The sequence below is a fragment of the Jaculus jaculus genome, chromosome 7 (genome assembly GCF_020740685.1).
Source record: "Jaculus jaculus isolate mJacJac1 chromosome 7, mJacJac1.mat.Y.cur, whole genome shotgun sequence".
NCBI classification, from domain to species: Eukaryota; Metazoa; Chordata; class Mammalia; order Rodentia; family Dipodidae; genus Jaculus; species Jaculus jaculus.
Genome location: NC_059108.1, coordinates 39,158,221 through 39,171,774, shown reverse-complemented (window position 1 = coordinate 39,171,774; position 13,554 = coordinate 39,158,221). Strand labels below are relative to the sequence as shown.

The window sequence follows — 13,554 nt, the reverse complement described above, 5'->3', positions numbered from 1 at the left end:
ATGAAAGACACAAACATGAGGTCAGGATTTAATAAAACCATATGACAGCTAATTGTGTTACTACTTTATTAAAACAGAAAACTGTTTTTGCCTCTCTTCACAATGTGTACAAGGTCCTATCATACTTACGCTGCATAAGCTTTTGCTATCCTCATAAACATAACTTCATCACCTCCTTTATCTGGATGATATTTAAGTGATAGCAAACGGTACTGCTTCTTGATTTCTGCTACAGTTGCTCCCTGAAAGAAAAGCTTTGTGTTAGTAAAAGCAAGTATAATTTTGTAAAATATATATACATATATATATGTGTGTGTATGTATGTATGTGTATATATATATATATATGTGTATATATATATATATATCCATTTTCAAACTTAAAACATGAACTCAATTATCTGACATGAGAAAACATTAGACATTTTCTTTCATATATTATGCTGCAAAAATTTCAGCTCATGTTTTTTGGGGGGGGGGAGGGGGTGGAAATTCAAGATAGAATCCCAATCTAGCCCAGGCTGACCTGGAATTCACTATGTAGTCTCAGGCTAGCCTTGAACTCACAGTGCTCCTCATACCTCTGCTATGTTTAAAGGTGTGTGCCACCATGTCCAGCTTCATCTCATACATTTTTAAGTAACAACAGTTTTATTTTGACCAATATATTAATTTTATTGAGCATGTACTATGTGCTATACAATATATAGTCACTGCTAATATAAGGGCAGAGTTATTTAAGCCATTTTTAAATAAAAAATAGATATTTGAATATCAGACAATGATCAATAGTAAAACTAAGACTAGCTCAATAAAAGTCCTCAAATCAAAAGGTTGCTAAATTCCTTTATAATCTGAGCATCATCTGGTTTCACCAGCTTATCAATATTTTAAATAAATATTTAATAAGTGGGCTTTTCTACAACTAATAATTTAGGACCATTTTTATTGCCCCAAAAGCCTTTTATCTTACATACTTGATGAGCATCATTACAATACTAAAAATCAGCTAAAATACATTACGTGCAAACTCTTCTACAAAGCAGAAATCTAGAAGATTGGTTTATTTCTTATTTTGTACTACATGAGCTTTTGGATCAAGCCATATTAGTAAACAAACCATAAGGTTTTATTTTCTGCTTTTTGGTTTTTGGAGGTAGGGTCTCACTCTAGCCCAGGCTGACCTGGAATTCACTATGTACTCTCAGAGTGGCCTTGAACTCACGCAGTTCCACCTACCTCTGTCTCCCAAGTGTTGGGACAAAGGTGTGTGCCACCATGCCCAGACAAAAGTTTTATTTATTTTTTTAAGCGGATTGGGGACAAAAATGGGAAAAGCACTAGATTCAGTTTGGTACTAAGAAACTAAAGAATTGTATCCATTCTCTATTTGCTCCTCTCTACCAAATGAATGAATAAATAAAAATAATAAATAACAAATGTTTTTTAAAAGGGGGACTAGAGGGATGGCTAAGCAGCTAAGACACCTGCCTACAAAGCCAAAGGATCCATGTAAGCCAGATGCATAAGGTGGCACATGTGTCTGGAGTTCATTTGCAGTGGCTAGAGGCCCGGCTATAATTTGATCTTATTTTAATAAAATATTTAACTGGGGCTGGAGAGATGGCTTAGCGGTTAAGCACTTGCCTGTGAAGCCTAAGGACCCCGGTTCGAGGCTCGGTTCCCCAGGTCCCACGTTAGCCAGATGCACAAGGGGGCGCACGTGTCTGGAGTTCATTTGCAGAGGCTGGAAGCCCTGGCACGCCCATTCTCTCTCTCCCTCTATCTGTCTTTCTCTCTGTGTCTGTCGCTCTCAAATAAATAAATAAAAAATTTAAAAAAAAATTTAACTGACCCACACCTGACTTCCTTTGGCACTGCCCAATTTCATTCGCGATACAGCCTTTTTGATGGGACCATTAGACTAATGTTTATAAGAAATCTACTTACAGGATCCAAATTTAATACTTCATAAGGATTATACTCTTGATATTCTCGGTCTGTTTTGGAAACTTTGTATGCAAGGAATAAAAACAGTGCCCATCCTGCAAGCAGAACGATTTTCCTGTTTGGTAAAAAGACAGATGGTGTATCAATTCGTCTGAATGGCTTCTGTTAGCAGTCTAACATAGTCTAAAGCAACTCCTTAAAAGTATGCCACCGAGAGTCTTTTTCACCTGTGCATTTTCCAGACTCTAGTAAAGTGCCCCATGTCACAGATGTTCTTGGGTACCATTTGCAGAACTTCAAGTACATGTTAAGAATAGACTCATTAAATTAGATCAAATACATAAGCATTAAGGACTCAGTAAACAATAAGTCATTTAATGTTAAAAAGATTACTTCTGACCCAGCAACTATACTTTTAGTAAGAGAAAATAATTGGTTAAATGTGCAAATAGCCTTCTTTAAACAGCATACATCTTTAGAACCAAATGCCCATCTACAGTAAGTTGAGTAAGTTATTTATTAGGACTAATTACACCAACTCCATGCAGCCACACAACAGAGCATTCTAGAGTTAATGCACACAAACATATACAAACACACAGAGAGAGACATACCCTAGTAGAACTCATTTCTTCTCCCTCCAAGTGGGTCTTGTTTAGCAAAACTATTTAAAGGCTGCTACTGCCAATGGGGAGAGGAGTCCCTGCACACACACTCAGTAATTAACTTGGGAAGTCTTGCATTCTTTCTTTTAAGCATACTTTAAATGTAATTTTGGAAGTATCTTCTGGGAATTACAAACCATAGTTTCAGGGATTCAGTCAGGGGCAAAAAAAAAAAAAAGCATTACATAGTGACTGAGAGTATGCTTCACAATAAAGTAGTAAAAAAGACTTTTGGGGCCGGGTGTGGCAGTGCATGCCTTTCAAGGTCTTTTTTCCTTGAAAATTCATATACCCACAAAGTACTGAACCAAAAAAAAAAAAAAAAAAAGATTGGAAGATAAAAATATTAGCCTTTTTGTAAAAGTTTAATTTAGGGTTGGAGAAATAGCTCTGAGGTCAAGGTACTTGCCTGCTAAACCTAATGAGCAGAGCTCAGATCCCCAGTACCCATGTAAAGCCAGATATACAAAGTGGCAAATTCATCTGGAGTCTGCTTGTAGTGGCCAGAAGCCCTGGCATGCCCATAAGCCCTGACATGCCCATTCTGTGTGTGTGTGTGTGTGTGTGTGTGTGTGTGTGTGTGTGTGTGTGTCTGTCTCTCTGTCTGTTTTCTCTCTGTGTATTTGTGTGTGTGTCTGTTTTCTTTCTGTGTGTTTGTATGTGTGTGTCTATCTCTGCTTGCAAATAATAAATTGTTTAAAAGACTGAATCAAGCCAGCATAGTGGTACACACCTTTAATCCCAACACTCAGGAGGCAGAGGTAAGAGGACTGCTCTGAGTTCAAGGCCACCCTAAGAACTCCAAGTCAGCCTGGGATAGACTGTGACCTACCTCAAAAAAAAAAAAAAAAAAGACTAGATCAAGGACTGAAGAGAGATAGCTTAGTAGTTATGGCACCTGCCTTCAAAGCCAAAGGACCTAGGTTCGATTCCCCAGGACCCATGTAAGCCAGATGCACAAGGTGGTACATGCGTCTGGAGTTCGTTTGCAGTGGCTGGAGGCCCTGGTGTGCCCATTCATTCATTCACTCATTCTCTCTGTCTCTCTCAAAGAAATTAAAAAAGAAATTTAAAGACCGGATCAAGCAATTATGCAAAAAAAAATTTTAGGTTTAATGAGAAACCAGCAAGTATACAAAAGTAAACAGAAATCATATCTAATTTGGTCTTTAGCTTTTTGTTGTTGTTGTTGTTTTTTCAAGGTAGGGTCTCCCTCTAGACCAGGCTGACCTGGAATTCACTTTGTAGTCTCAGGTGAGCCCCTTACCTCTGCCTCCGAGTGCTGGGATTAAAGGCATGCACCACCACACCTGGCTTTGGTCTTTAGTTTTTTGTCACTGAATACCATTACCAAATCCAAGATTTCAAACTAAACTATGTGAAGCCAAGCTTTTCAAAAAAATAAAACAAAACTATTTCATTCTCCTGATATAACAGCTATGCCAAAAACTGTAATCACCATTTAAACAAAGATGAGAAACAACTAGTTCTGGGCTAAAGAGAGATCTCAGCAGTTAAAGGCATGCATTTGCAAAACTTGGCAGCCTAGGTTTGATTCCCGTACCCACATAAAGCCAGATGCACAAAGTAGCACATGCATTTGGAATTCATTTGCAATGGCAAGAGACCCTGGAAAGTTCATTCATATTCATTCTCTCTCTCTCTCTTCCCTTGCAAATAAATAAACAACTAGTTCTACTATTACTAATGCCCTCTGCTAGAACTTCTCTTCCTGTAAGATAGAAATTGTCCTGCAATAATGACCACTTTCTCACTTCCCTCAATAGCTTAATCTACTGCCTCTAAATTGAGGACTTCAGGTAAAGGATGGTCTAGAGCTCACCTCTTAGCCACACAGCATCAAACAGGCCTACTCTCATTCAACATGCTGATGGCTTGCCTACACAGCTGAGCCAGCCTACTCCACTACTTTTAGCTGCATGACCTTAGTCAAATTACCTCTTCTTTTTTGAGTTTAAAAGGAAAAACTTTACATTAAGCATACTGAGAAGTAAAAGAAGCAAAAGTGAAAAGCTCCCTGCTTCAGCAAAGAGGGGCCTGAACAGGTTGTCTTGTCTTTATCCCTCCCTTTCTTCCTCTCCCTCCCCCTTACCTCTCTCCTTTCTCTCCTTCCTTCCTTTCTTCCTCTTTTGGTTTTTTCCAGAGGTAGAATCTCACTCTAAACCAGGCTGACCTGGAACTCACTCTGTAGTCCCAGGCTAGCCTGAGATTCACTGTGATCCTCCTATCACTAGAGTGCTAGGATTATCTTTCTTAACCTTAGTTTGAGGAAAAGCAAAAGAAATCTACCAAGAACTTAATTCAGAATTAAATGAACATACAAAACATGTGGCAATACAGTATGTGCTCAATAAACTTTAACTATTATGCATAAAATGCAAAATATGACCATGTCATCTAGTAGTTTTAAAGACTTCCCTCATCTTGAATATAAAACTTAAATCTTACACATGGCACACAAGGTCTTCATATACAATTTGACTTGTCTGTCTTTTTCTGGATTTGTACTCTGTCCAAAGAACTCCCAAACCTAATTATATCTCACCTCCATCAAAACTTCTTTATAGACACATATGCCAGTCACCACCATGGTCTCATTCTGTATTATACTTAGGAAAGAATAAGCACTAGGTATATTTTGGTATTGAAGTCAATTACTTACTTTACTGTAGGAATAATATTTGGCTGGGGTTTTAACAACCGTAAACGATACCACATGCATCTTCCATATACTTTTCTGATATTCTTTAATCGAATTTGCTCTGCCAAGAAAAAATAAATAAATAAGTTAAACTATTTTTCACAGTGAAAGCTGAGCCAGAGTGAAGATCTTACAGATCAGCTTCAAGACCATGCTGACATGCTATCAGAGCATGAACATGCTCTCTGTTCAAATGAGCCCTCCGAAAATTCATAAAATGTTCTTTTGTGTCATTTATAACAAATGCACTTTCTGGGGAAGTTTAGCTATCAAGTAAATATTTTTCAGGTGAGACTTCTCTTAAAATTTAAGAACAGAATTGAACCTAAAATACTCGGCCATACAATCAATATATCTGGGAAATTCCCTTCTCCTTTAGAAGAAACAAAAAGTAGCCAGGCAAGATGGTACACACACAGCACTTGAGAAGCTGAGGTAGGAGGACTGCTATGAGTTCAAGGCCAGCCTGAGTCTACAATATGAATTCCCTACCTCAAAACAAAACAAAACAAAAAAGTATAAAATAGGTCTGGAGAGATGACTTAGTAGTTAAGGCATTTGCCTGCAAAGCCTAAGGACCCAAGTTTGATTCCCCAGTACCCATGTAAGCCAGATACACAGGTGGCACATGTGTCAGGAGTTCATTTGCCCTGGTGTGCCCATTTTTTCTCTCCCTTTCTCTTTCTTAAATAAATAAAAGATTTTTAAGTATAAAATTAGTTAAAATACACTTCACTAAGGAAGCTAAGGAGAAATAGTATTCTTCAAACATAAAAATAATCACTTACCAAAATATATTCCAACCAACAAAGTTTAGAACTTTATTTAAAATATGAAAATTAGGGCTGGGGCTGGAGAGATGACTTAGCAGTTAAGGCGCTTGCCTGCAAAGCCAAAGGACTCAGGTTCAATTCTGTCCACAGGCACAAGGTGACACATGGGGTTGGAGTTCATTTGTAGCAGCTGGAAGCTCTGGTGTGCCCATTCTCTCTATCTGCCTCTCCCAGATAAATAATTTAAAAATAAAAATACAAAATACAAAACTAGGCCTGGAGAGATGGCTTAGTGCTTAAGGTGTTTGCCTATGAAGCAAAAGGACCCAGGTTCAATTCTCCAGGACCCACGTAAGCCACAGACACTAGGTGGTGCATGCCTCTGGAGTTCATTTACAGTGGCTAAAGGCCCTGGAAGGCCCATTTATATTTGCCCCCTCCCAGGCTCCTTCTCTCTCTTTGAAATAAATAATATAAAATTAAATTAAAAACTTAAAAAGTTCCCAGGATCCATGTAAGCCAGATACACAAGGTGGTACATGCATTTAGAATTTGTTTGCAGCAGCTCAAGGCCCTGGCACACCCATTTCATTCTCTAGACCTCCCCCCCATACACACCTCTTTGTCTCAAATAAACAAATAAATAATTTTTAAATTAATTATTTATTTAAAAATCTGCAATACAATTAAAAATTAAACCAAAGCTAAAATATTGTAGATTGTTTTACTAAGTTCACCATTATCACTTAGTTTGGGTAATACGTACAAGATAAAAAAGTTTTTAAGTTTTAAAAGAAAAATCCAGCCAGTCATGGAGTTACGTGCTTTTAATCCCAGCATTTGAGAGACAGAGGTCGGAGGACCACCATGAGTTCAAGACCAGCCTGAGCTAGTTCCAGGTCAACTTGGGCTAGAGTGAGACCCTACCTCAAAAAGAAAAGAAAAATCCACCTCTTCTAAAGCACATAAAGCAGAGAAAGGAACCCCTGGTTCCTTCCAAAGTTCAATTCCAATCAAGAACTTGGAAAGCCAAACAACCAAACCAAAAGATCAGCATGATGTCCCCTCCCTTCAGTACCCAATTCACTGCACAGAAGGCCCAAACAGCCTTGGCCGAGAGCCCTCGCACGCAACAAGCTTTATCACTATGCCATGATCAAGTTCCCCTGAACACTGGGTCCACCTTGAAGACAGATGACCACAACACACATGTGTATGATGTGAATGCCAAGAACAAATGGGCCGAGAAGGGAGGCTCTAGGGCATTAGGGTGACTAAGGTCAACAAGTTGATCTTGACAGAAAAAGGTGCATTCTTGCTGGGTATGGCAGATCACACCTGGGATCACTGGAGTTCAAGGCCCACCTGGGTACACAGTGAGTTCCCAGTTAGCCTGGGCCAGAGTGAGACCATGGTTTGACAAACAAGCAAAACAAAACAAGGCATTTCCCAATGATATCTAGCTATGATGTTTGAAATATTATCAACAAAACTGGCATCATCTAAACCAGGTCCAGCTAGCAAATTTGAAATACAAATTTTTCATCATATTGTACAAAACTGTAATCCTTAAATGAAATGCCAGGTAAGTAAAAGAGCATAGCACATAGAATGTTTAAACATCTAAAAAGAGCAACTACCCTATACATGCTTTAAGACAGGCATCCATACGGGAGAAGCTGACTAGCAGTGGGCATCACAACCAGATGTAATGAAGAGGGACCCAAGTAAAGAAAGGGGTGGTAGCAAAAAAAGAGAACTGTTACATATGCAAGGGACCAAGCAAGTCCAAAATATATCAAGAAAATGAGGGGACAAGTCAGACGTGGTGATGCACATCTTTAATCCCAGCACTCTGTAGGCAGAGGTAAGAGGATCACCACAAGTTCAAGGCCACCTGAGACTATATAGTGAGTGTCAAGTAAGCCTGGGCTAAAGCAAGACCCTCGGAAAAAAAAGGGGGGGGACAAAAAGGGATAATGTGATAGAACACAACTGAAGTATTTTTAAATATGAAAATTCTCAACAAAAGTTTAAAAACAGGAGCTAGGGAGGAAATGGCTCAACAGTTAAAGGTGCTTGCTTACAAAGCCTGCCAACCTGGGTTCAATTTCTCAGCACCCAAGTAAAGCCAGACACAAAGTGACACATGCATCAGGCCTCTTGCTCTGCAAGGATGCCTGATGCATCCAACCACATGCATACCCACACTTATATGCAAATAAATATAGCTACTTTCTAAAAATAAAGTTTAAATTCAAACCTTAAACAGATGGTAAACTACAGTATATTTTGCATTGTCTAAAAAGAGGTAGCTCGACCTGAGAGCTGGGGTTCCATTCCCTAGTACCCATGTAAAGCCAGATGCACAAAAGTGGCACATGTGTCTCGTGTTTGTTTGCAGCATCAGGAAGCCCTGGCAGGTGGGCCCATTCCCTCTCTAATAAATAATTTTAAAAAATTAAAATGTAGGCGTGGGATTGGGGGACTGTGCGGGTGTGGCAGCCTGAAGTGAGTAGGCCAGACCTGTTTCCCTGCTCCAAATTGACCATATAATGGGTCATAAAGTATGCCTCCATAAAGTCAGCAAAACTGAAGTAACTCCCTGTATCATGTCAGATCACAATGCTTTAAAGCTAGAAATTAACAAGAGACAGACCCCTAACTCCATCAGCTCCTCAAAACTAAACAACACACTTTTGAACAACGAATGGGTTGTAGAAGAAATCAAAACAGAAACTGTAAAATTCCTAGAACTGAATGATAATGAAAACACACCCTACCAAAACTTATAGGATACAATGAAGGTAGTCCTAAGGGGAAAATTCACAGTGCTAATTGCCTTCTATACAAAGACAGAGAGATCCCAAATTAATAACCTAGCTGTCCAACTAAAGGCACTGGAAAAACAAGAAGAATCCAACCCAAAGAGCTCCAGATGGAAAGAAACAGTCAAGATTGAAGCAGAAATTAATGAATTAGAAACTAAACAATTTTAAAAATTGATGAAATGGGCCAGGTGTGGTGGTGCACGCCTTTAATCCCAGCACTTGGGGGGGGGGGAGACAGAAGGAGGAAGACAGCCATGAGTTCAAGGCTACTCTGACACTACGTAGTGAATTCCATGGGCTGGAGAGATGGTTTAGCGGTTAAGCGCTTGCCTGTGAAGCCTAAGGACCCCGGTTCGAGGCTCAGTTCCCCAGGTCCCACGTTAGCCAGATGCACAAGGGGGCGCACGCGTCTGGAGTTCGTTTGCAGTGGCTGGAAGCCCTGGCTCGCCCATTCTCTCTCTCCCCCTCTATCTGTCTTTCTCTCTGTCACTCTCAAATAAATAAATAAATAAAATGAACATAGTGAATTCCAGGTCAGCCTGAGCCTAGAGTGAGATCCTACCTCAGGGGGAAAAAAAAAATGATGAAATGGGGCTTAGTAAAGGTATTTGCCTGCAAAGCCAAAGGATCCAGGTTTGATTCCTCAGAACCCACGTTAGCCAGATGCACAAGGGGCACACACATCTGGAGTCTATGTGCAGTGGCTGGAGGCCTTGGTGCACCAATTCTCTCTCCCTCTTTCGGTCAAAGAAATAAAAATAAGATTTTTTTTTTAAAACAGGAAGTCTCAAATTAACAAAACCAGAAATGAAAAAGGAGAGATCATGGGGGAGGGAGGGTATTACCATGAGATATTTTTTATAATCATGAAAGATGTTAATAAAAATTGAGGGAAAAAAGGAGAGATCACAACAGACACCAATGAAATTAGAAAATTCATCAGGGCATACACCCAAAACCTCTACTCCCCCAAATTGGATAATCAAGGAGAAATGGATGAATTCCTAGACATATACCACCTACCAAAGCAAAACCCAGAGCAGATTAGTCTCCTAAACAAACCTATCACATCCATGGAAATTGAAAAGGTAATCAAAAACCTACCCAAAAAGAAAAGTCCAGGAACAGCTGGTTTCTCAGCCCAATTCTATCAAACCGTCATTGAACTGAAACCATTTTTCTCAAACTGTTTCACATAATCAGAGATCAGGGAATCCTCCCCAACTCATTTTATGAAGCTAGCATCACTCTAATACCAAAATCAGACAGAGGTGCAACAAGAAAAGAAAACTATAGGCCTATATCCCTGATGAACTTAGATGCAAAGATCCTGAACAAAATCCTTGCAAACCGAATTCAACAACACATCCACCTTGACCAATTAGACTTCACCCCAGGGATTCAGGGATGGTTTAACATATGGAAATCGATCAACATAATATACCACATAAATAAACTTAATCATAAGAACCAATTGATTATCTCAATTGATGCAGAGAAGGACTTTAACAAAATACAACACCACTTCATGATCAAAACGCTGGAAAGAATAGGCATGGAGGGTTTATATCTCAACATAATAAAGGCTGTATATAAGGCACCTAAAACCCAAATAATACTTCATGGGGAAAGACTCAAGGAGTTCCCACTGAGATTGGGAACAAGACAGGGTGCCCACTCTCACCACTGCTCTTCAACATAATACTAGAAGTACTAGTCCAAGCAATAAGACAGGAGAAAGAAATAAAAGATTCAAATTGGAAAGGAAGAAGTCAAGTTAGCCCTATATGCGGATAACATGATCCTATACATAAGTGACCCGAAAATCTCCATCTCAACATTTCTAAAGGTGACTAATTCTTTCAGTAAAGTGGCAAGATACAAAATCAATGCACAAAAATCAGTAGCTTTTCTATATGCAAAGGACAAATATAAAGAGAAAGAAATCAGTAAGGCTGTACCATTTTCAATAGCAACAAAAAATTAGTATCTTGGAATAACACTAACCAAGGATGTGAAAGACTGATATGATAAAAACATTAGATCCAGGCAGGGTGGCGCATGCCTTTAATCCCAGCACTTGGGAGGGAGAGGTAGGAGGATCACTGTGAGTTCGAGGCCACCCTGAGACTACATAGTGAATTCCAGGTCAGCCTGGGCTAGAATGAAACCCCAACTCAAAAAAAAAAAAAATCTCAAGAAAGAAATAGAGGAGGACTTGAGAAGATGGAAAAACTTCCCACACTCCTGGAGAGTTAGAATTAATACTGTGAAAATGGCAATTCTACCAATAGCAATATACAGATTTAATGCAATACCAATAAAAATAACAGTATCATTCTTCACAGAGATTGAAAAAAAAAAAAGATCTCAAAATTGATATGGGATGGCAGCAGGCCTCAGATATCCAAACATATTATCAGGAAAAAAAAAAAAAAGCTCTGGAGGTTATCACCATTCCTGATCTAAAGCTATATTACAAAGTCATAGTAACAAATACAGCATGGTATTGTGTGGAGAGCTGCGATGTGCCGCGCCCTAAAGATGGCGTCGGCTTCCGCCTTCCGCTAGCCCCATAGCGAGCGCTCTCTGGGATAAACAAGTCCTTATTTGGCTGAGGCTGCTTAACTAATTCTGCTTCCTTAATCGTGGACCTATCTGCATGGGCCACGTGGCTCACTAGGGTTGGCTAGCGCAGGACTACTTAGCTTGTGGGTCGGCTCTCCCCGGGGTCAGAAGATAGTTCAAGGTTCCTGAATAAACTGCTTAAAGAAGAGCTCTCGGGTCGCCTCATTCTTGCTGGTCGAGGTGGTTGCGACAGTATTGGAATAAAAAAAAGACACATAGACCAATGCAACAGAATTGAAGACCCAGACCTTAGGTCAAGTAACTACAACTATTTGATCTTTGACAAAGGTGCCAATAATGTAGACTGGAGAAAAGACAGCATCTCCAACAAATGGTATTGGACAAATTGGATGACCATATGTAGAAAATGAAATTAAATCCACTCATTTCTCTATATACAAAAATCAACTCTAAATGGATTAAAGACCTTAATATAAGACCTGAAATTCTTCCACCACTGGAAGAAAAAATAGGAGGCCACTCCATGATATAGGACTCGGGAAAGACTTCCTGAACAAAACAGCAATAGCTCAGGAAATTAAACAAGCACTCAACCAAAGGAATTTCATGAAGCTAAAAAGCTTTTCCACAGACAAACATACCATAAGCAGAGCCAATAGTCTACCCACTGAATGGGAGAAAATCTTTGCCAGCTATACCATTGACAGAAGCCTAATATCTAGAATCTACAAAGAACTCAAAAAACTAAACAATTAAAGAAAAAAAATCAAACAACCCACTCCAAAAGTAGGGCAGAGAACTGAATAGGGAGTTCTCAGAGGAAGAATTACAAATGGCTAACACACACTTAAGAAAATGTTCAACATCCCTAACCATCAGGAAGTGCAAATTAAAACTATGAGATTCTACCTTACCCCAGAAAGGATAGCAAACATTAAACCAAATGAAAACAAATATTGGCAAGGATGTGGAAAAAACAGGAACATTCATTCACTGCTGGTAGGACTGTAAGCTGGTACAACCACTATCAACATGGAGACTCCTGAAAAGGAAGAATATAGTGTTACCAACAGATCCTGTTATTCTCTTACTGAGCATTGACCCTAAAAGCTCCATACCTCAGTTCAGAGATATTTGTTCAACCATGTTTACAGCTGCTCAATTCATAATAGCTAAAAACTTGAATCAACCCAGGTGCCCATCACTGAATGAATGGATAACCAAGATGTGGTATATCTACATTATGGAATTCTAGTCAGCAGTAAGAAAATATGACAATGAAATCTGTATAAAAATGGCTGAACTTAGCCGGGCGTGGTGGTGCATGCCTTTAATCCCAGCACTCAGGAGGCAGAGGCAGGAGGATCACCATGAGTTCGAGGCCACCCTGAGACTACATAGTGTGTTCCAGGTCAGCCTGGGCTAGAGTGAGACCCTACCTCAAAAAAACAAAATAAATAAATAAATAAAATAAAAATAAAAATGGTTGAACTTGGAACAGATCATACTAAGTAGATTCACACAATCACACAGACAATCGTCGCATGGTCTCACTCATCTGTGGTTACTAACCTGGATCAGCCTGAGTTGCTTGCACACCTGAATGACATCTCGAGGCTTGTACAATAGGGACAGTAGGAATTGGGGAAAGGGGGAAAGGTGGGGCGGGGGGGGGGGGGGGACACAACTGAACCCAAATTGAACTGGTACCATAGAATCCTATAACCTGGAAGTTAAGACTAAAAGATTGACCCCTCAACAGGACCTTAGAGGGAGCACCTGAATCAAAGGGCCCTGGGGTGGGTGAGATAAAGCCTAATCTTAAATTTCACCTGTTTCTCTTTTTTTCTATCTTTTTCTGTTTTCTTTTCCCTTGGCACTGGTCTGTAACTCCCTGTACCAGGGAGCGGTTAATATCCACAACAAGCTGTTGATCAGAGAGATCTACAAGGTCTCCCAAAACTAACAAGACAGACTTCTGACAGAGCACTTGATTACCCACCAGAGGTTAATGGCAAAACCCTA

The 13,554-nt window shown here is 39.6% G+C and overlaps 1 protein-coding gene across 1 annotated transcript in view; it reads right to left on the bottom strand.

Moving 5' to 3' along the window:
* Positions 1-13,554, bottom strand: part of Sec63 (SEC63 homolog, protein translocation regulator) — a 78,227-nt gene that overhangs the window by 44,517 nt on the left and 20,156 nt on the right. Inside the window, exons 2-4 of the mRNA XM_004660611.2 lie at positions 5,298-5,397; positions 1,950-2,064; positions 130-242 (exon numbers count right to left, since the gene is read on the bottom strand). Coding sequence (XP_004660668.1) covers positions 130-242; positions 1,950-2,064; positions 5,298-5,397 — 328 coding nt within the window. The remainder of the gene's footprint in view (positions 1-129; positions 243-1,949; positions 2,065-5,297; positions 5,398-13,554) is intronic.